Consider the following 24,087-nt stretch of genomic DNA (forward strand, 5'->3'; position numbering starts at 1 on the left):
TGCAGCCCTCAGGCCAATGAACTAGCCCTCATGTGGCCCTTGTGGTCATTTAAGTTTGAGACCCCGTTTTAGAGGTTGCTCTTTCAGATCTAGGCTGGCAGGATGATGTGGGAGAAGCTTGAACCGTCACACCTAAACTATTCCCAGGCTGTGGACAGAGGGACTTCAGGCCTCTCAGTCTGGGACCTTTCGGGCTCACTAAACTCTCTAGAAAGTGGTGTGTGAGGACTAGGGTTTATTTACTAATATAACAGCCCTAATACATCTCAGCTTTGTATAGGGTGACCAGACAGCAAGTCTGAAAAATCGGGGCAGGGGGTGGAGGGTAATAGGAGTCTATATAAGAAAAAGCCCCAAATATCAGGACTGTCCCTATAAAATTGGGACATCTGGTCACCTTAGCTTTGTACCATTAGGAGACAAAGCCCTTTGCGGGGGGGAGGGTTGAAATGATAAACATTGAAGCAAAGGGCTCCACCTTGACTGATTTTTGTGCTATTGTACCATATTCAACTTCAGTTATTAACCTCCCAGCCAATTGTAAGGGGGCCTCTGAGCTATCAGTCACCAGGAGTCCTATCAGCCCCATAAGGCTGCGTGTCTCAGAAGCTGTTACCGACACAGCATTGTTTTATTGCTTCAGGAACACTTAGCAGGTTCCAACATTGTTTTTAAAGCCATGCGGATCATTGAAAACTCCCTCAAGCTATTTAATCCTTTCCCAGATCCAGCCAAAGCGAGTCCCCGCCGCTGAACTCAAAGTGCTGTTTTAAGCGGAACGGGAGATCATTAGCGTGTTATCGCCAGCACTGAGTTTGTTCCTGTCGAGGGGCGGGGGGAGGAGAAGCTACTTTTAAATTGTTGCACCGCAAGCCTGAACTGTCCGCGCCTTTCCAGTGGAAAAGATACCCCCGGATCTAATTGCATTTTGGATTATTAGGATTAACGTCTCGTTGATTCCTAGTGTCACACGTCAAGGGATCACTGGAGAGAAACTAATCCACACTGACTGAATGCGTTTAGTAGACTCTCTTTCTGTTATAAGCGACAAATTATTCACGGTTCAGCTTTGAACACTAGCTTTGTTTTAAACCTCTTATCCCCGCCCCGGGAGGGACCCTTTTCTGCCTCTCCACGCGTCCCATTTGCAATATAAACAAACCCACCCTTCAAGGTTTCTGGCTACATTTTCACGTGTCTCGGAGTAAGGAGGCGGGAGGAAAGATCCAAGTTCTCCGTGTAAACGCTCCGGGCTAGAATGAAAGCCCGCTGCACTCCGGAGCCGGTGAGGGCGGGTGGCTTTCCCAGCTACAGTTTCTCAGCGCTGTCCTGCCACTGCAATGCCCGGGTGCAAAGGGAAGAGGCGGCGGAGGAGGGGAGAGGTTTAGAGGTAAATGCAAGAGATTTCCAGCCCGCCGGTGTTGCACGCTGGAAAGTGAGCGATGGCCGGTTTCCCCAGGGATCCGTGAGCCTGAATCCAGGGGGACTGGCACTAGTGCGCGCCACAGACTGCGGGCCCTCTCCTGGGCTCCAAGGGAAGAGAGCACTGGCGGGCTGGGGATACGATCCTCTAAGGAGGGCATGGATCAGACGGCGCCGGCGGCTGGCAGCCAATGCCCGGGAAAGGAGGCGGATGCTGGCTTTGAACGTGGCCTTTGATCGTCTGCGGAGCGTCATCCCAGCGCTGCGTAACGAAAAGAAGCTGTCCAAAGCGGAGACGCTGCAGATGGCCAAGATCTACATCTCCATGCTGAGCGAGCTGCTGCAGAGGGGAGAAGGCGCAGGCGGCCCGCGGGATACGGGGCAGACACTGGCCGCGCAGAAGGGCGGAAGCAGCCAGCGCCCAGACACTGCTGCGCCCCCATCCACCGAGAAATGCAGCCCTATAGTTCCACCAGCCCAGAACTCACCCCAGGCTCTTAATTCACTACGGCGTGCCGCCACGGAGCCGGGATCCACGCGGTCCTGACGCCAACTGCAGCGCCGAGGACAGCAGACCATGTCCACGGGGCTGGGCAGCGCGGAAGCCTGGCGGTTCAGAGACAGGGGTCAGCTCCCCGCCCCCCCACGCCTTCCCAAGGACATAGCCCTACCCTGAAATCAGGAATAGGCACAGAAAGTAAATAACTGGGCGGATAAAACGGTTCAGGGCGACCCAGACGTTGGCCAAAAGTGAAAGGCGGTTACAAAGAAAAGGACGGGGCTGGATTGAGAGAGACGATTCAGAGGAAAAGCTCGACAAGCCTGACAGTAGGTAGCTGTCCAAGTCGTTGTAAGAGGATATTTATCGGCTATGTGGGCTAATTCCAACTGTACTTTTCTATAGAGAAAGGCAGGAGACAAGCTAGGTGACTATGGCAACAGCTCGGAAGGATGGTTTTGCTGCGCTGAAGAGAAACACTTCAGCACGTTGTCACACTTATTGCTATTTTCATTTCCAGTGCTGCTTTTTGGAGGTAGTATCTAACTTTTAAACTCCTTCGGTAGTTGTAGCCCAGCAGCCTTTAAGTAGACAGGCAGCTATCTTCCATAGATGCTTTCCAGAGACTTGTCCTTCACCTCTTTCTTGTCACTTTAGAATTCCCTTAAATAGATTCAGTGAATTGGTACAGCAGGAGAGAGAAAAAGTTTTGTTTCCAGTTAGCTACAGGCAGAGTTCAAACAGGGTTCAAGCACTGTTAATTCTCATCAGTGAGGAAAGGGCAGTTTTCCTACCATCAGCGAGCAGTAATGTTCAGCAGTCGGCAGAAGACAAGGCATAGAACCGATGCAAAAATTGCTACACTTAATAAATGTTACTTCAGCCTACTTGTGTGTGGTTTATTTTCATTCCTGCATTCATTAAATTGTCCCTGGGCTAGATCCAGCCCTGGGTGATATCAGCTTCCATGTGTGGAATCCAGGTTGCAGAAGCTCTGGCCTCAGGAAAGTCACCTGGAAAGAATCAGCAGTGGCACACAGTGCCTGTAATTGCCAGTGTAGCACAACTGAAGCTGGCCTGTGCACAGAGCAGGGAAAAGAGGCATGTGCCGATTCAGCACCTGTCCTAGGTAGGCCCACTAACAGTGCTTCTAAAGCAGCCCCCTCCCCTTCCATGAAACACTGAAAGGATAGCAACAGAGCAAATGTAGTCTACCCTTCCCCAGCGTTAAGCCCCCCCATGTTGGGCAGGCACAGGAGGATACAATTTGTACACCCTTCACCAAAAAGGGTGAATTGACTGAACAAACACTAAAGCGATGACAACGAGCACAGCTCATTTTCATGTTCAGGGAGCAACAGTAAAGCTCAACTGTCCTCTGAACCTGGACTTGAATGGGAACTATACACATTGCCTGTTGTACAGTTAGTCATATTTACAGTTCAGTTATGTGCTGCCTTTACTTTAATGAGTATCTTCCACATTCCTGCAGAGCCTGTGACAAACTCCGTATGGTAGAGTGAATGTGTTCATACGGACAAGGGGAGGACTGTCCCACTTTACCATAGTATCTGAACACCTCACAATCTTAATGTATTTATGCTCCCACCACCTTTTGAGGTAGCTAAGTATGATCATCCAGTTTTACAGATAGGCAATGGCCACACAGTGACTAAGATTCTTACTCAAGCTCACAAAAGACTCAGTGGCAGAGAAGGAACTTGGGTCTCCCACATCCCAGGCTAACCCCTTGCACTCTCATTCCTCTGTCTAGCTAAGAGGATCTTTTGTTTTCCTATTTAAAGGGAAACATCTCACAACTGAAGGAGGTACTCCTATGAGAGCACATTTTCAATGCTTTTGGTGGAAGTGCTTGCACACACTTCCTGAAAACATTAACAATAGTCCACTGTTTCAGAGCTATAATTTAAAATACAGAAGTAGGAGCCTCAGCTGAAAAGATCTTTTCCCAAAACCTAGACCTATCCTGTATCAGGAATTAATTTTTAAAATCTTGGCACTTGATACTATGTGGTCCATCCTAAAGGCAAAATATTTGCTCTTCCCCGGTACTTGTATAAGCTGGCTCTCCCTAGTAACTGTGAGGCTTATTGGTTAGAGTACTCACGGGAAGACCCCTGATTCAAATCCCCATTCTGCCTGATGAGAATGAGTCTTCACCAAGATCTGCCACCTGTCAGATGAGTGACTGACATAACAATTGGGCTGCATAGTCATTCTAATTCTCTCTTGCCCAATTAATATTTAAAGTGGAACAACTTCAATAGGGCACACTAAGCGATACCCAGCCCAGACTGTTCCAAAGCCTAGTGGTTAGAGCTCTCACCTGAGAGAGGACAGATCCCTGTTCAAATCTCTTCTAATACTGAGGGCTACTTGAACCCAGGGTCACCCACATGAGTACCCTAACCACTGGGCTAAAGGGAGGTCCACTTCTTCCTGCTGTTTGGAGTGGAGTTAGGGGGACTTGGAGCACAGCTACCAGATCAGGCCCCATGTGTGACTTAGGCAACCCAAACACTCATCTTTTCTCTGGTTCATTAGAGAATGCTTTGGGGCTTATGTGGGAGATAGGTTTCTGGATGCCTACAGTAAGGCAGTAGACAGGTAGAAACGTAGGTGCCTAGGGAACTTCTACTACAAAAACTTAGGTGTCTATGGGGTTGGGCCACAGCCAAGGGGAAGTTTTGCGATCACAGTGGTACCTAAAAATAGGCCAGCAGTACCAAAGTACTTTCCTGAATCCCACCCACTGTAACTTAGTTAATTTTGTTGATGCAAGAGTCCTCTACTTAATACACAAGAGTACCAAGCCCTTATTATTGCAGTAGCACCCAAAAGGCTTTAAGCACTTACCAAACATGAAGGAAGTCCCTGCCCTGAAGAAACTTTTAGACTTAAAGTTAGAGCTCTAAAGGCAGTTACTGCAAGAGGATTGGGTGGGGAAAGGAGACTTTAACACATCAGGATGGCATAATATCTTGCTGTCAGATGGATCACAGCTGTTCAAGCTCACTTATTTTTTTAGAAACTGACTGAAAGTCTGCACGTAGGCGGCCTATTAATTTTTTGTTGAAGAAACATAACACCTATGCGAAAGCTGCATTTCATAGAATCATAGACTTTAAGGTCAGAAGGGACCATTATGATCACCTAGTCTGACCTCCTGCACAGTGCAAGCTACAGAATCTCATCCACCCACTCCTGTATCAAACCTGTGTCTGAGCCATTGCATCACAGAACATCAGGGTTGGAAGGGACTTCAGGTGGTCATCTAGTCCAACCACCTGCTCAAAGCAGGACCAATCCCCAGACAGATTTTTGGCCCAGATCCCTAAATGGCCCCCTCAGGGATTGAACTCACAATCCTGGGTTTAGCAGGCCAGTGCTCAAACCACTGAGCTATCCCTCCCCCACTCCTCAAATCAAGGTTTAAAGACTTCAAGGTGCACAGAATCTTCCAGCAAGTGTCCCATGCCCCACACTGCAGAGGAAGGCGAACCCCCCTCCCCGCCCAGGGCCTCTGCCAATCTGCCCTGGAGGAAAATTCCTTCCCGACCCCAAATATGGCGATCAGCTAAACCCTGAGCACGGGGGCAAGACTCACCAGCCAGACACCCAGGAAAGAATTATCTGTTGTAACTCAGATCCTACCCCATCTAACATCCCATCACAAGCCATTGGGCATATTTACTGCTAATAGTCAAAGACCAATCTCATTATACCATCCCCTCCATAAGCTTATTCTTGAAGCCAGATATGTCTTTTGCCCCCACTACTCCTGTTGGAAGGCTGTTCCAGAACTTCACTCCTCTGATGGTTAGAAACCTTCATCACAAGCAATGCAATCCAAAATTATTTTCAATTTTCCATTTAAAACCAAGTAAACTATGAATAGCAAAATTGTGAAATAGCCAATTGGTTTTGTTTTTAACTTAATTGAACACTTTACATTTTGGGCAGATAGAGACATGTTCCTGTGGGTCAGTTTCCTTCCTACTGAGACTCTAATGACTGATGGATTTATACTAGAGATAAAATTAACCGTTTGTCATGTTTCAATTTACAGCAAAGCTTATGGAGGGATTTCAGAGATGTTGTGTGCGAGGATCTATTTCAAATTTAATGACAATATATATCTCCAGATCAGTGGCACAGCTATGGGCACCCGCATGGCCCCACAATATGCCAATATTTTTATGGTCGACCTGGAACAATGCTTCCTCAGCTCTCGTCCACTCATGCCCCTTCTCTACCTACGCTACATTGATGACATCTTCATCATCTGGATCCATGGGAAGAAGTCCCTGGAAAAATTCCACCACGATTTCAACAGCTTCCACCCCACCATCAACCTCAGCCTGGACCAACCTACACGGGAGATCCACTTCCGAGACACCACGGTGCAAATAAGTGATGGTCACATTACCACCCACCCTATACCGAAAACCTACCGACCGCTATGCCTACCTTCATGCCTCCAGCTTCCATCCCGGACACATCACACGATCAATTGTCTACAGCCAAGCACTGAGGTACAACCGCATCTGCTCTAACCGCTCAGACAGAGACCAACACCTACAAAATCTCCACCAAGCATTCTCAAAACTACAATACTCGCACGAGGAAATAAGGAAACAGATCAATAGAGCCAGACGTGTACCCAGAAGCCTCCTACTGCAAGACAAACCCAAGAAAGAAACCAACAGGACTCCACTGGCCATCACATACAGTCCCCAGCTAAAACCTCTCCAACGCATCATCAGGGACCTACAACCCATACTGGACTATGATCCCACACTTTCACAGGCCTTGGGTGGCAGGCCAGTCCTTGCCCACAGACAACCTGCCAACCTGAAACATATTCTCACCAGTAACTGCACACCGTACCATAGTAACTCTAGCTCAGGAACCAATCCATGCAACAAACCTCGATGCCAACTCTGCCCACATATCTACACCAGAGACACCATCACAGGACCTAACCAGATCAGCCACACCATCACCGGTTCATTCACCTGCACGTCCACCAATGTCATATACGCCATAATATGCCAGCAATGCCCCTCTGCTATGTACATCGGCCAAACTGGACAGTCGCTACGGAAAAGGATAAACGGACACAAATCAGACATTAGGAATGGCAATATACAAAAACCTGTAGGAGAACACTTCAACCTCCCTGGCCACACTATACCAGACCTCAAGGTGGCCATCCTGCAGCAAAAAAACTTCAGAATCAGACTTCAAAGAAAAACTGCTGAGCTTCAGTTCATCTGCAAATTTGACACCATCAGCTCAACATTAAACAAAGACTGAGAATGGCTTGCCAATTACAGAACCAGTTTCTCCTCCCTTGGTTTTCACACCTCAACTGCTAGAACAGGGCCTCATCTTCCCTGATTGAACTATCTCATTATCTCAGCTTGCCTGCATATATATACCTGCCCCTAGAAATTTCCACTACATGCATCTGACGAAGTGGGTATTCACCCACAAAAGCTCATGCTCCAAAACGTCTGTTAGTCTATAAGGTGCCACAGGACTCTCCAGTCCAAATTATAATGCACCATGCTAGATTTAAGCCAGTGGTCCTTACTGGTCATCTCTCTAGAGATATATGTAGTGCATATATAGATGACCCTGTCTCTCTGAAATCCAGCAGTGTCCTTGTTTTCATGTTCCATTTAACAAAACTGGCACCATGTCTTCGCTTTTGTAAACAACGGCGAATTGTGCTTAACACACAGGTACTTCCAAGTAAGCTAGTGACTGGCAACAGGCTTACTGATTGCATAATATCTTGAGGGTCCTTTCCTATCAGGGCAATCTCCTTGTTGCAGCTCACTAACATGAGAATGATTCAGCCCTCATCTGGGAACAGTGGAGTCCCTTGTCTAACTCAGGGCAGCGCTATACCAGTCAATTACAACAATTGTGAACCACTATATACAAGTATCTACTGATTCAGATAAATGATGTAGGCACTTCTACTCACCTATGGGCCAGGGCGCACATGGTGACCAAAAGGTTGATTGAAGAGCAGTACTGATGAGATTCAAAGGAAATTCTGTGTAGTAGAATTGAACCAGAATTCTGTAGGTCAGAATGTTAAAGCAATGAATCATGATGAGACATTAAAGGTTCAAGAATATAGTAGTCCTGGTGAACGTAAGTAAAATTCCTGACTTCAAGGAATACTATACTAGGACTACGTTAGCCCTATATTGTAGATCAGGGCATCAAATATATCATGGAGGCACTGTTTTATATGGCCCCTATAGTATGAGGAAATATTACAGAATATAAATTCCCATCTTAAAAAGGGTTTAGCTCTCATGGTTGTGAAAACAGCCATCCAAAAATGAGCTAAATGTAAACTAATGCAGCATTTCTGAATCAGCAGGCAGCTTCAAACAATGTCAGAGTAGCAAACTCCTTTAGCCCCATTAACTTCCAACATGAGAATGTTCAAGTCTAATGGTCATTTGACAGGTTAGCATTAACTATTTCATTTCTGATCATTTTAGCAGAGGGAATAAGGAAGAGGCTGGAGCGAATCCCACACCAAGGGGATAGGGAGGAGAATTGGGTATTGCTAAAGGGAAGAAACTGAAGAAGGAACACCCAAAGGCATGGAAGGGAAGGCACCGAAAAGTAGATGGAGAAGGAAGAAAGAAAGGGTAGAAATAGTGATGGCCCTAAAATGAACCAGTTTTCCCTACAGTGATATAGAATGTGACAATACAATATTAAAACAAATACAGTTTAAGTTAAGGTATACTTGATCTTTGTGCAAACCTTCTATGGAGGTCTTTCTGTGGCTCGAGAGTAGTAGATATTTCTAAAATTTATACTCTTCCCAACAGGCCATAATTAAAAATAGGATTTAGCCATCTCCATAGGATGAGTTTGTCACCTATGGCCTAAGATTGTAGAAATATATTAGGATATTCTTCTAAATGAATGAAGACATACCCACATTAGACTGCATTCTACTAAAAGGTGTAGGTATAATATTTAGAGAGTATAAGAACAGCCATATTGTGCTAGACCAATGGTCCCTCTAGCCCAGAATCCTGTCTTTCGACAGTTACCAGTGCCAGGTGCTTCAGAGGGAATGAACAGAACAGGCAATCAAGTAACTCATGCCCTGTCATCCACTCCGTTTCTGGCAAACAGAGCTACAGGACTCTAGAATGGTGTTACATCTCTGCCTATCCTAATAACCAACGATGGACGTATTCTCCAGAAATTTATCTAGTTCTTTTTTTGAACTCTTATTATAGTTTTCTACTTATTTGTTAAACAGAACCTAAGTGAATGGGTAGGTGGAAAGATTCTGTAGCGTTTTGTTTTGCCTCCAGCTAAGGACCTGATCTTGCAAACCATCACCCATTGTGTCCCTTACTCATGTGAGATATCCCACTGTCATTAATCATAAATGTCACTAGTGACATAGATAAGGATTACTTTGCAGGATCAGGCTCCAATTTAAGATCAGCTGTAGAAACTGATCGGCCTCTTCAGCACATAGGAATTCTAGTTCGAGCTTCATCTTAGCAGCATCAAACCTTTCATATTAAAAACAACTTTGCCAGGTTTTAAATGTATTTATAGCAAAGGCATTCACAGAAGACTTGAAGATTTTTTAACTGTTTATTAAAACAGTTTTTTCTAAAGGTTGCTGGGTTCATTTGTTTTTTCCAATCAGACTATAACTTCACGATAGTGTTTTTATCTAGACAGATGTATACTGGTGTTTTCAATTTGGATCAGGTATTTTCAGCCTCAAAACCCTGGCTGAAACCCAGAGGATAAAATAATACAGAAACTTGGGAGCTGAGTCCACTAAAACATCAGTTTTATATAACAGGTTATACAATAGCTTTACTAAACTATTTCATAAGTTGTAGCTCAGTGTGCTCATGGCAAAATGTTTAGGAACTCAGATGCACAAACTGAGTAAAGTTACACCACAAATTATTTCCTACAATAAGTTTGTTCTTCTGGTTCACATTTAAATTCCATTCACTCAGACACAGACTATGAAGTAAATGGCATGTTGGAAAACAAATGGCACAAACTGGTTTCGTCTCAAATGTTTTCAGGTGTTTTCGTCTCAAATGAAACCTTTGGCCTGGAAGAGCCAAAACACTTGACAACATACCAATGGCATCGCACCCACAAATGATAGTCAACTATCTCAGAAGTCAGACTATTCCTGGGGAAGTGAGGTAGGTGTTCATGGGCCCGTAGCTGTGCCAGAAGCCATCAATTCTGCAAAAAAGCAAGTCAACTCCTTCCCCACAGTCCCATTCCCACTCCCCAAATGCCCTGTACCTTGATTTCCAGTGAATACTTCTATTACATTGATAACAGCATTCAAACAGCTAAAAAATGATCAAATATGCATTATTTCTCAGGCTTGTTTATTTAATCCTTAAATCACATTCCCTTGCTGGCCATGGTAAGCAAATTTCTTACTAACTATAGGGCTGGAATGCTAAAAGGAATCAAATGGCAGGTAAACCCACTGTTTTTCAGCAGGATTACAGCATAATGCTGTCATGCTTGTTGCCCATCATACATAGCAATTGATAAAATATAATTAACAGACTACCAGCTGAAAAGTCATGATCAGTTAATTAAGGTATTTGCAATATCTAATTTTTCAAAAACTTACCATCTCTTGTTAAGTTTCACTGAGTTTAATTACTTTTCATGGGTGACGTTAAACCAGCCAAAAGCAATTAGTATGCCAAACAAATTAAACTTGTTACTGAAAGAGCTGGAGCCCAGAGAAGTTTGATACTGCAACAAAAAGAGGATGTTTCTTTTTAAGATGATATCCCATACTGAAGTTATATTGCAGGGTGATTTTTGATCCAGCCTTAACTCAACTATTTTACTCCAAGGTATTGCTCCATTAGTGCTTCCTCCCCTCCACCTGTTTAGCCTTGGTTCTCAGATGTACAGACACTTACATTATCACTTATCTCAAAAAGGGCAGACTGCTGGATTTACCAAGGTACACATGCTGGAAACATATGAACATAGTGTGGAAAGGAATATTGAGACCCTGTGGAGTCAATCACCTAATATCTATTAATCCTTCCCATTAAGTGCTTATTGGGTTAGTTTTTCTATCATGTTAGTGCTAGTTCCATCTGATAATTTATCAGCTTCATGCTCAATTAGCATGTAAAACTATGGTTTCTTAATCTAGGACACATCCTCTTTTTATGGTTGGTGGAAGAGTGCCCCAAAAAACTTTTCTTGTTGTAATATGCAATGCAGCCATAGTACAGAAAATGTCAAGAAATGCTGTGTTCAACAACAGAAACAATACTGGACCTAACACCAGGCCCCCTGTGAAGACTCCATTAATTCTTCCACTGAGGAAAGAAGCCATTCACCATATGATACTGTTTCCAATCACATATGCAGTTTTTAAAATTTGTTACAAGACTTCACCACACCATTAGTTTTGTTTGATGCATCTTACACGTCTTTTCGTTTGGAAGTTCAATTGCCACCATCTGGGGTCAGAGCTGTTCTTCTATTCAGTAGGTAGCTCCAAGATTTGTGGTTATTAGTGTCCACGCACCTTGTGCAGAACATTAGGATGTAAAGGTTTGACACTGGATCTGAGCCAGGACTCGTTTCAATATCCTTATGAACAGAGAACCACACTTACCGTTTATCACTCCTGGCACCTGTTCCTTTACTGAGAGAGAAAACCCTAGTATGGGTTAATATATATTTAGCACCAAACATATGCTTGGTGCTGTACAGTAATTACAAAGACAAGGACCCCGTATCCTGAAGAGCTGTCTCAAATAATTCTGTGGATATGGTTCTCTCCATGCCATTCCATGCAAACAGTCTAGTTTTGGTCAGGAGAGGGAGAGAGTCAGAATCACAGTCTCACCTCTTCACAGGAAGAGAACACCTTTATCTTCCCCCTCAGGATAGCACAGGCAGTGTCACTTAATACAAAAGGAGCAGAGCGTGGACGAAGGCCTCACAATTAGATCAAAGACTCAAGAGAAGGAGGCACGTGACTGTTGAGGCCATGTGGCTAAGGTGAGATCGGTGAATCCCCATGTAAAGAATGCCACTGGAGTTCCCCATGCAGGACAGGAGGAGGAGGAGGAGGAGGATTTGGAAACTGGCCTGCTATTAAGGGGGCTTGGCTAGTGGAGTGCAAGGGGATGAGCATTTGAGTCCAGAAGAGAAACAGCTCAGACGAGGGAAAATGGGAGGGGTTGCTGATGAACTGGATATGAAAAATATGTTTTTTCCTCAATTGGAGGAGATATGAGCCTGAACACAACTGTGCAGTCCAGAATGAGAGTGCCCTGATCAGAACCCCACTACTACTCCAACTTTTCTTCACACAGATGTTACGCATATTGCAAAAATTAAAACCTTTCACAGTGTTGTGATCACTGACCAGTTTCTGATTCCATGTGGTTTAGGCTTCTGTCAGCGTACAAAATAAAACCCCCTTAGATGAGCTTGGAAATATATACCCACCACTGTTTTTACATTTAAGCTTTTGATATATTAAGTATGCACAGAGTGTTCCAGCTTACTTTTTCAGGATATAAATCAAATGTTTAAAAGTTGTCTGAACCCCAATCTTGACACTATCTTATTCTTCTATAAGATCCTCATAACTGTTCTATTAATTTGAAAAACTCTTCAAGGTTATTTCAGAGATCTACTGCTCCCATTACATGTCTAAATATAAAGCAACCAGAGTGGAAATATTTCTCCTGAATCTGCTCAGAATTTCTAGAGTCACATTTATGAGTACATAATGATATGACTACCTTTTACAGTACTGTCTATGAATGATGTATTGCTCCAGCACTTGGAACTCTATTAACAGCTCTTTACAGCACAAAGAGAAAATTCCATTATGCTGATGCTAGTTAATAGAATAGAGTGGTAATGAGATAACAGCAATTGCACACTCTCTCAAGCTTTTGACTTTTACTGCACTTTTCACCTGTCTGACAGAAAAGATTTAGCTGCATCAGTTAACAGAAGAGGTGTTGGAGAAAATCCACTCTGAACAGATTAGAATATCATCATTCAGACTAAAACACAGCAACATTTATTTTAATTTCCCCTACTTCCTACTGAAGAGAAGATGAAGTCAGTTAACATCCACAAAGATATAGTGAGGACTGCCCCATTTTCCCCATGCTTTAGTGAGTTTTCATTGTTCTGGCTACAACTCCCTCAGCTGTTGCTGCTGAGTTGCCTGGGGAACTCCATAACTCCTGTCAAGATGCCAAGCGTGATATCTCCAGAATACTTCAATCCCCGCTGGTTTGGGTAATGATTGGGTAGGACCTTCAACTGAATGCTGGTATCTCACATGCCAATGCAGAATGGAGCACTAACATCAGGCCTCACAATCAACTTCCTTTTTTGACTGTTCACCTGATACTGCCCTTTTTCTTTTGCAATTTCTCATGGAGAAAATATGCTTTATTACATGTTAAAAGACAACATGTGTATTGAAAGTAGCAATTTTATTTGAGTTAAAATTATTTACAAAAACCCAAAGACATACTTCATGAAACTCGTACAAACTATTTTTCCTGCCGTTGGCTTTTGCTCCAAAGATCACAGCTGAGAAATACTGTATAAAATAAAAATAGGATTGGATTCAGAAAAGTACTCTACCGTTCTAATTTCCAATTGAGAGTATTTACACAAATATTTACAATGGAAAAAAGTTACTTTAAATTTTTAATTTGCAAGTTGGCCTCAAGTACCCTTTAATGCAGAGTTATTTGAGGGTTTAAACACACAAAAAATGCACTGCAGTTCACAGGGTGATTTCTCCCCCCCACCCTCAAAAAAAAAAAATCTGTGTTCATCAGTGCTTGACAATTAGTTATCTAAAAAAAACTGTTAAACACTGAGGTAAATCAATTCCAATTCGAACAATTACCAGTGTAACAGAGAATCATAGTTCCCTCTGCCTTTTTTTTTTTTTGCATTAAATCTATATTTTATTATCTCTTGCCATCTGTCCACAGAAACCTAATTGTTGAATCTTTTTGAATTCTAACTACAAATGAAAAGCCATTAATTTAAAATCATAAGACTAAACAGGCAAAACATACCTAATAAATTAATCCTGTCAGAAATAATTTACATATTTAATTTTACTAAGTTTCTCTTTCTATACTGAGATTTTTTACGCAAAGGGAAAACACAACTTCAAAATCCCTTCTAAGTTACACTGGTACACTAAATTTTTAGAAGGTGATGAGAGAAAATGCAAAAAGTTATGACCAACATAGGATTTTTGCCTCTAATCAGTTACTTCCTTACAGAATTCCCAACAATCTGCATTATCAAAAATAGGAAGACATAGAAGGCAGCCACTGTATGTAAAAAATTTTTACAGCTGGCACTGATACAAAAGCACAAGTTTGTAACTTTATACATGAAAATAACACAAGATCTAAAAGCATATTAGATTTCCTGTTATTCCCCCTCATTATACATAGAGCTAATATTTTTATGGCTTCAAGTTTTACAAATTCAGTGGAGTAACATGATGTAATTACCTATACAGGTATTTAAAAAATGTTGATGACACAGAACTCTCATAAGAGTCTGCAAATATTCAAGACCAGCATAATAAAAATAATTACCAATTTTGTTGGTCTGAATAATGAGTGCAAGAAAAAACACCTATATTAAAAAAAATCTAAATGTATTTTCTGGGATTTTTTGTTCCACTAAAGTCTCTAAACACAATGCTTTGTGAACTAGACCTCAATCTGAACAAAATCTTAACTATATCAGCATTTTAAGGCTTTGTGTTGTATGCATTTAACTTTGCCATACTACAGAAGAATGAAATAGAAAGATTATGTCAGCTGGAAACATTAATCCCCATTGGTGTTTTAGCTTCTTTACTGAATCGCCCCTAAAACATCCAATTTCTTTGTATTGAGTATTATAAAATATATCTTAAATGCTCCCTTGTAACAAATCAAAACAGCATTTCAAAGTTTTTGCTTAGTATGAAGTGTAAACTACCCTGGGATTGAACATTATTTCACTATGTCCTTTAACAGGGCACAACTCTTTACAGTTACTGCATTTTCTGATAATATACCCTTAAACTGCTTGATGTGTTTATGTTTTTGTATGCCTTTCAGAACTATGAAGCGTTATGGTCTATCAGCTTACAGTATATGGGCCATGACAGTTTTAGAACTGAAGTAGTTCCACCACCTAATTTCAATCAAAACAGTATAAAAATATAAACAATCCAATCCTTGCCTCTTTGGATTCCAACAATTTTAAATATAGACAGTAGTTAAAATCACCAAGTATTTAAAAATTTATATTTTATGATTTTGGAATAATCACGTAACAAAAAAGCAAGAGCAAATTAAACTCAAATAGGAGCGATACTGCTGTCCAGAACTTCTTTATTAGAACATTTGTTTGATACCTCAGTAGCTAAGCTGCCTTGCACCTGGCTGGCATGAAACAGTGGCTCAACAGTAAACAGCAGTTGCACTATCAGCAGCAAGTTTTTCCCCTTTAAACTTGTCATGAACGAAGCAGGAAAAAAATAAAAGGAGGGTAAACCCTGCCAAAAATATTTAAATACTGCACTGCATCAATTCTATATTTATTTTCTTCAGAACCTTTTCCCCTCATTTTTGATAGTTGCAGATTGATGTAATAACTGTCTTTTAGAAATTGCTGAATGCATGGTTAAGAGACCAGGTAGCCTTAAAAATCTGAACACGAATGACACAGATGAATGGTCTTGGTGTATCTTCAAGGACTTCTTTCATGATTCCTTCCTTTGTCTAAGGGTAGCTCCAGCATTAGAGTGCCTGCAGCGGAAGTTAAGTATCTAGCAGTGTTCCAAGTATTCAATCACCCTAGAGATAGATTTCTGGCCTGTTGTTCCAACAGCACACTGAAAACAAGCAATAGAAAACAGAAGAACAAAAAAAAGCATTTATGACACATTATAAAAATCTCAAAAAGCTCTGCTCAATTTAGAATACACATTTAGTAAGACAAAATGTACTTTAGGCTATGGTTCTGAAATACTTTCCATTCACATTCAAAGAGGAGTAAGGAAGTGGTTTCCTTTCCATTTTCTAGCAAAATAAAGGGTTGGTAAATGGACATTCTGTATTTAAAATGAAGATATCACCGCCCCCCACCCCACACGCGCACGATAGAGCTAACTAGCAGAAGTCCTGGAAAGCTTTCATCAATATTAATATCACAAGTGTATGAGATAGGAAATGAAAGAGCAGTTTAAAGTACAAAAAGTAACCATATCTGGCAATCTTAAAAATATGCAATACTTACAGTAAGATTCATGAAACTGAGAAATTTTTTGAGCATTTCAGTCATTATTGAGAAGTCCCCTTCAGGTAAGTATTCCCTCACAGTTGTCACATTGATCTGAGGAAGTCAAACATCTCTTTTAAGTTACAAAACATTTTTTGAGCATTGCAATTAACATTAGAGGTCTGTATGTGTGGTGTAATAGTATATCCTCCTCTTCCCCCAATGTTTTTCTGAGCTGCTTATTGCTGTAGTTTCTACACTTGAAGTCTTTCACTATGCATAAGATTTCCACACAACCCCCACTGGGAAAGGAGCCTCAAGGATGACTTCTCACGACTAAGCCCTCTAGCCACAGAAGTTGCTACAGGTTTTTATACATAACATTTTAAGTCAAGTCAGACTGCCCAGGATTCTTGAAGGCTAAAGAGATAGACAAAAGTATCCTAATGACAGGGTGAGAACTGTCCTTTCCAGTGGAATAATATTTCTATTCCTTAAGGGCTCAGAAATACTGACCTTGCACTTGTCACTATTCCAGAACTGATAATTATATAATAAATCAGCAAGAAGCTGCAGAACAGTGCTCTTCAGACCATATCTAAGCTCACTGTTTATCTTGACAAGACTGATACCTAGTCAAAAAATCACCCACTTCTTGTCTTTCTGAACACAACTAAGCATATGCAATACTAAATTTTTATTTATATTTAGAACTCTGAAATCCTAAATTTTAAATTTCAGCTCTGAAGAATGTTTCCCAATCTGATAGAGGAGATCATCTTCAAAGAATGTGGGCATATACAAATTTGGCATTCTAAAAATCACTGGCAAAAATGAAATTCCTTGGACTATGACGGAACAATATTAAAAACTCTAATGTTTAGCTCATATAGAAGCCACTGAAACACAGTGAGTTTACAATTATAAAACATTTTCACCAATTTCCTTCTTTTCCAGAATAAATTCAGCTATGGGCTGAGACTAAACACAAGAAAAAACAGCCTGCAATATTATCAATTATTATTGCACTAAAAATATACAGCAAGTGAAGACTGGTTTAGAATGGAGTATTTCTGAAAACCTTGTGCTGGGCTATATATGCACCAACATGACCCACCAAACGTAGTAAATTTACATAAAAACCTAACTCAACAAAATCACTTCATGACTGCAAGTGGCTATTTCAGTGAACATTTACAACCAATTTAGAATGAGTCATTGACTCATTTCCTTACTGGACTCTCCTGGCAGAGACAGCCCAGAAGCAGTGCTGTGTACGAGGCCACAATGCAGTCTTCCATGTGCTTCCCAGCATGTTGAAGGGCTGCAAAAGTAAGAGAAATTGCTTACACAGTACATACAATTTACGAAGAAGTTTCTTTTGTTATTAGAAATATATCTAAATTGTTCAGTGTCACCTGGAAGAATTACATTATTGTAGAACAAAAGTAAATTCCTTCCGCAGCTAAGGTATCTCAAAGGACTTTACAAAACTAAGTTATATGCAAAATATACATTACATACTGAGCAATCTCATGTGGCCTGGGATAGTGGAACTAATTACCAAGAGGGAATATTGGCCCAATCATCAGGATTATTCACTATGCTCTATTAAACATAATACTATCACAAGTAAGGTGCATACACAATACAAACCACCACCACTAGTATAGAAATACACGTGAACCTGGAAGGATACACCATCCTCCCTCCAACTCATCTCAACGTCAGTTATCCTTCATGTATTTTCTTTAATATTACTAATATAGTATCTTCCAGCTAGTGACTGAGAAGACTTTTGGGCACACCTTGGACCAAGCACTAGAAGACAAAACTATAAGTGGGGAGAAGGGAGGAAGAGGACAGAGAGGAAGTGTTAGGTAGTGAGACAGGGATGACAGGCAGATAGTGGAGCTGAAAAGTGAGACAGGAAATCTGTTTGGAGGGGAAGGAATGTGCTGGAGGGGGGCAGGCAAATGAAAGGAGATGGTGCATCTGAAGATCTTCATTCTCCAGAGATGGAGCAGGTCCACGGCCCCTCGGCCCTGGAGATACCAGAGCTCCTGGGAGAAATTCCTCAAGGATGGAGGGCACCAAGCCTTGAAACATTTCCATATACAAATTTTAGCTGCATCTGCAAGTGAATAGGGATTGGGAGGGTGGGGAGAGATAAAGACTGTCTGGTGTGGACCCCAGGGAAAAAAAGTGAGTAGGGATGAGGAAAGATTTTGAGGGACATACAGAAATATTGTGGGAATAGAAAGTAATCGAGGAAAAGGGAAATGTGGAGATGCAATACAGTGGAAGAGAAATAAACCTGGGACCTAAGGAAGAGGGAAAGAGTTTAGCAGAAAAACTAAATGAAGTGAGAAAATCAAAAAGGAGAGAATAGGAGAAATGAAAAGGAAGAGAGAGACTATTAAATAAAGGGAAACAAGACAGACCAATTTCAAGTTTAACAATAAGCTCAGGCAAGATGGCCACCAGAATATTATGTAGGAAACATTACTGTATTAATGTGTCAATGAAACGAAGGCTTCAGGAAATAATCTAAATTGAGGTCAGGATCCAACAAAGTGAAAAGGGTATTATAGCTTCCTTCACTCCACATACTCCACAGCAACTGAAATGCTTTGTTCAAAACTTTTTAGAAGTTTCACATGTGGATAGACAACAAGATGAGGACACTTCAGCCCACGGGGTTATACATCACTGGAAAGTGGAGATTAGAATGGAAACTCTTATGCAATCTTCACTACAGAGGCAGCTATATTGCAATCATACAACTCCCCCTCTTCTCCCCCCCGCCCGCCACCTTCAGCTGATCAAAGCCAACTGATATACCTTTATTAAGGTCAAGTTCTTCATCATCCTCTTCCTTCTTATCTTTCTCTTCAGTATTATCTGCCTTTTCTGTTGAGACCCACTGAATCTCTCCACTCGTCTCTTGCCATTCTCCACTCTTGTCATGCTGTGCAGTAGGAGCTTCTTTGATCAACTCATCTGTCTGGCTCTCTGCCAGCTGTGCTGCTCGTTCACGTTCAAGGAATAGCTGGTAGGAAAATTTGAGGAGACATTCAGTTATAGGCCAAATCCTAAACAACACACTAATATTTTGAAATGTAATTTCCCCTTTCCATGCATACACCTTCCCATAGTTTTATTCTTCAATATTAGTCTTATTAATGGCATTGGAGGAAAGGATTAGAATTCAAAACTATCTTGACAGATGGAGAAGTGGTCTAAATTAAACAGGATGAAATTCAATAAGGACAAATGCAAAAGTACTACACTTAGGAGAGAATACTCAGTTGCACAAATACAAAATGGGAAATGACTGCCTAGCAAGGAGTACTGCAGAAAAGGATCTGGATGGGATACTGGATCAAACTAAATATAGCTCAACAATCCAATACTGTTGCAAAAAAGCAAACATCATTCTGGGATGTCAGTAGGAGTGTTGTAAGCAAGACAGGAGAGAAGTAATTCTCCCACTCCAGTTAGCACTGAAAGTTTTCAAGTGAATACAAGCTTGTTACAAAGAAAAGGATAAACAGTTCTTAGCTACTGAGGACAGGACAAGAAGCAATGGGCTTAAACTGCAGCAAGAGACATTTAAGTTTGACATTAGGAAAAACTTGCTAACTGCAAAAGTAGTTAAGCACCGGAACAAAATCACTGGAGGTTTTTAAGAACAGGTTAGACAAAAACATTAAGGGTGATCAAGAGAATATTTAGTCCTGCTTCAGTGCAGGGGCCTGCACTAAATGACCTATCGAGGTCCCATCAAGTCCCACAATTCTATGATCATTATCCTCTTTTTAAAAGGATTACACAGATTCATGACAAATAAGGGTGGAATGCCCCATGATAAAGATCAAAGGCAACCTGATTCACCGCTTTGAAGGATAAAAATATCATGATTTGAGTCAGAAATCTTTTCCTGAACAACAAATTCAAATTTTTCTTTGAAACACTGGAATACCCAAACTGCCCTTTTCATTTGTAAAATGTTCAGGATGACATTACTTTTATAGGAATATCTGCATTTAACTTATTTTCCTGTTCTCCTCCACCCTTCCTTTTACACCCTACAAATTCATAGTCTTCTTCCTATAATCTCTAGTTTTTGTTCCCTCATTTCTGTTTTCGTTCATTTTTATACCAATTTTTTGCCCCTCCCCTAAGTTTCTCCAGCTCTCCAAAACGTTCCACTCCATGCATGAATAGAGCAACAAAGATCAACTAACAAGTTCTGTACTGGGGCTGCTGGATAAGTGGTAAGCTCCCTCTTTATACTTCAATTCTGAGTCTGTTAACTTCTAGAACACCTTTTTGAGCAACCCTTTGCAAACAAGTGCATATTTAGGCATTATTCTTTGCTAGTACTTCGATAACTGATGTTTGTTGTATCTGCAGTATACCCACACACGACACACTACAGGTTTCTGAATAAAACAAAATTGTGACTTCAGTTTCACAACTGGGAAAAAATATCAACCAGCAAGAAACAGCAAAAATCTGAAAGTGACCTCAAATTATCGCAACGTATACACTTATCACAACCTGGAGCTGAAGTTGCTAAATGGGTTTTAATTCACACCTTTAGTAATTTCAGAGGAAGTCTGTATACAGACATTTCTTTCAGATTGTCCTGTTTCAGTTTAATTACAATCACTCACTCAATCCAAAATAAGAGTATCCATACACAGACTAGCATTGAAATAATTAAAGGTGTGAATTAAAATCCATTTAGCAACTTCAATTCCAGTTTGTGCCTGATAAGCCAGTACAGAATGTGAGCCTGTTTCACAATGGAATAATTCTTCATGGTTTTTTTTTTTTTTTTTAAATGATTTAGTCAATGTGATAATCAAGTGGAGTAATCTGCACATCCTGATGCATTGAAACTGATATTCTGAAGCTGTTGTGATGCATGCTATATATCGATAAACAACACGTTATGTCCAAGTTAATTTCTTAAAATTCAATAAAGATGTAATTTTGAAAATCCATTCATGGAAGGAGGTATGCAAGACAAATGTAGCTCAGGATATTGTTCTAGAACTACAGCAGGTTTAAACAAAACTAGAAATAAATTGGATGCAAAAAATGCTTTAGTGTGAATGAAAGCAGCCTTTTGGTGTCAGAAATAATGGTACTACTGTCATTTATATGGAAAACAACTTCTGTGCTGGGCACCGAAAAACAAGAAAGTATGGTAACTGGATCACTAAGTGAAAGCTATGGGGGAAAAACCACAATAGGTTCTGCATTTTGTAAGGTTCATAGGAATTTAAAAACCTTTGACATGACATTGCCGCTTGCTAACACACATTTCTGCCATAAGCAAGCAACTTCAATATTACACCAAGAACTAATTTTGCAACTAAAGTTGCTACTTACCTGTACTAAAGCCTGAACAGCATCAATCTGACCAGTTATCTTTATGCTATCATCCCCTTCTCCTGAACAGAATGAATCAAAAGAACATGATGTTTCCATATTGACAAGACAGTGTCTATTCCGAGCACTATACTCTACCAGATTGATCAGCAGACCCAAGCCCTGGAAGAACCAAAGTCAAAGAAGATTATACACAACGAAGAAAAAAAGAATCCAAATAAAAGAATCTTATTGATCAGTGCATCTGATAAATACTATTTTTATACTTTGTGTGTGTGGTGCTCACCAAGGTATGGGCACTCCTTTATCAAATGGTCTGATGTACAGAATATGGCCAAATTAAAAAAAATTAGAATCAGAAGTTAAGTTCCAACATCCATATTTAGGCACCTGAACGAGTGGTCAGATTTTCAAGAATGCTGAGTACAAAACATCTCTGAGCACTTTTGAAGCTCTGGCCCCTTATTTATAATAGAGATTTAGGAGCCTAACTTTTGGCTTGCTTTTTTGAAAAACTTGGCCGATGCATTTTATCTTTTGCAATTTATGCCATGTAGATTTACTTCTGTACTGCCAAAAGAGAAGCAACGTAGATTCAAACAAAACCTGTCCCAAACTGATTACATATACTGTACTTCTAAACTTGAATGGACACTGAAATGAGACAGCTATTTCCTTCTAACGTGAGTCTAAGATGTCGTCTCTTGTTCACCCAATTAACAGTGGACTTTTACCACATTAAATACATATGGATTACTTCTTCAAAAATTTCGTACTGCAGGGCTCCCATTTCATTCTAAATTCTCACTTTGTACTGTCAAACATCTGTTTGTTAAAAAAAAAAGTTTCTAGGCATTCTATGTGCACACAGAGTTTGACCTAATTTTTAAAAGCTGTTACATGTAGTCACAATGAGCACCTTAAAAATCCTTTTACAGTGCTAAGTTTATTCCTTCAAATGCAGTGTTGGTTACTCCTGACATTTTTATTTTTGTTTAGGCACCAAATCCTTAAGTCATTTTCTTAGACGATACACAGATAATGCTTCCATTGACTTCAATGTGACATTTTCTTGAGAAAAAGCTCAGTAAAAACTTTAGAATATGGCTGCCATCATGAAAAAATGAAGTAGTTCAATACACATAAGACTAGGGCAAACTCATTCTTTAGATTAACGAAACAAAGGGTCTTTTACTACTCTTAGTTTAAAGAACGCTATCTTACCAACACCCGAATATCAAATCTCTGTTCTTGAGGTAGGAACTTTGGAACCTGAAGCACACAATTCATAGCTGTGCCTATCAGACCATCTTGTTCACCCGTCTTTGTGCTGCCCCACTCTGTTAAAAAAAAATAAAATAAAATAACGTGGTCAAGTTTCTAAATTTGTAAACAATTTTTTTTAATATCATGCAAACATTAGTAAAACAAATCTTTTCTAAAAACCAATTAGCATCCTTTGTCCAAGACACTTCTCTTATTAACAATCTATTTCCCAGTCCTTATCTAATTTCTAATGACAATTACTGGTCACTGTATTGCTAAGATCCAACATACATGAGTAAATACTATAGAACTTAGGAGGTTAAACATGGTTGGTAGGAATGGCCTACCTTATACTGTTTGATATACAAGTGCAAGCTCTGGAAAGATCCCTTACCATTATCATTTGTTAAGTTAAGTAAGACACCAATGATGGCCCTCATGCAATCTTCCACTGCTTTACCCACATGGTTAGTTAAATTCTGGTGAGGCAAAGGCTTGCTGTACGGTAAACAGATGCTGTCTTCTGCACGGTTATATCGCTGGATCAATTCCTCACAATGCTGCAATGCTCTAAAGATGGAAAAAGCAGAGAAGACATAATTAAGTAACTAACAGTATTAGGGCATTTCATCTTTTTATATGTGCATGATGAAAAAAATGATATAAATGTGATGTCTATGCAAAATGTGTTCTGTATTATCTAAATGTACTCTAAAATTAATTTTTTATTCTGTACTTGCCAGAGTTAATTATCTCCATTTCACAGTAATGAAATAAATGCCAACTGACTTTCCACCAAGATACAATGCACTTCATCACAACCCTAGACTATGAGCTTGATTCTTTACTTTAGATCAAGTTTATGTGGCATAACATAAAATTTAATGAATTTCAGCAGAGTTATAGATAAAATTGGGAAAATGCAGTTGAGAACCAGGATTTAAATCACAAACACACAAAAGTCTAAATATAACACTACATAGCAGATTTTTTTTTAAAGTACTCACTCAAAATATCTGATTTACCTGCCAACCATGCTTGAGATACTAATACCAAAGTATGCTTCCATTGGCTAGTTAGGGTCAGATTCTCAGCCCAGTTTTATC

At 40.5% G+C, this 24,087-nt stretch overlaps 2 protein-coding genes across 2 annotated transcripts in view; one reads left to right on the forward strand and one right to left on the reverse strand.

Annotated features, from left to right (window-relative positions):
• The first annotated feature begins 332 nt into the window (after positions 1 to 332).
• Positions 333 to 2,775, forward strand: LOC115654982 (neurogenin-1-like). Its single transcript, XM_030569921.1, has one exon. The coding sequence runs from the start codon at positions 1,259 to 1,261 to the stop codon at positions 1,967 to 1,969; it is 711 nt and encodes a 236-aa protein (XP_030425781.1). The 5' UTR covers positions 333 to 1,258; the 3' UTR covers positions 1,970 to 2,775.
• A 10,700-nt stretch (positions 2,776 to 13,475) lies between these two features.
• Positions 13,476 to 24,087, reverse strand: part of WAPL (WAPL cohesin release factor) — a 134,510-nt gene continuing 123,898 nt past the window's right edge. Inside the window, exons 13-19 of the mRNA XM_030568261.1 lie at positions 23,376 to 23,551; positions 22,940 to 23,055; positions 21,716 to 21,877; positions 19,154 to 19,361; positions 17,545 to 17,633; positions 16,328 to 16,423; positions 13,476 to 15,923 (exon numbers count right to left, since the gene is read on the reverse strand). Coding sequence (XP_030424121.1) covers positions 15,858 to 15,923; positions 16,328 to 16,423; positions 17,545 to 17,633; positions 19,154 to 19,361; positions 21,716 to 21,877; positions 22,940 to 23,055; positions 23,376 to 23,551 — 913 coding nt within the window. The 3' untranslated portion in view covers positions 13,476 to 15,857. The remainder of the gene's footprint in view (positions 15,924 to 16,327; positions 16,424 to 17,544; positions 17,634 to 19,153; positions 19,362 to 21,715; positions 21,878 to 22,939; positions 23,056 to 23,375; positions 23,552 to 24,087) is intronic.

This window comes from Gopherus evgoodei, chromosome 7, assembly GCF_007399415.2.
Source record: "Gopherus evgoodei ecotype Sinaloan lineage chromosome 7, rGopEvg1_v1.p, whole genome shotgun sequence".
Taxonomy (NCBI): Eukaryota; Metazoa; Chordata; order Testudines; family Testudinidae; genus Gopherus; species Gopherus evgoodei.

Excerpts from the sequence above, each read along its gene's own strand:
- LOC115654982 (XM_030569921.1), top strand. The coding sequence starts at position 1,259 with ATGAAAGCCCGCTGCACTCCGGAGCCGGTGAGGGCGGGTGGCTTTCCC.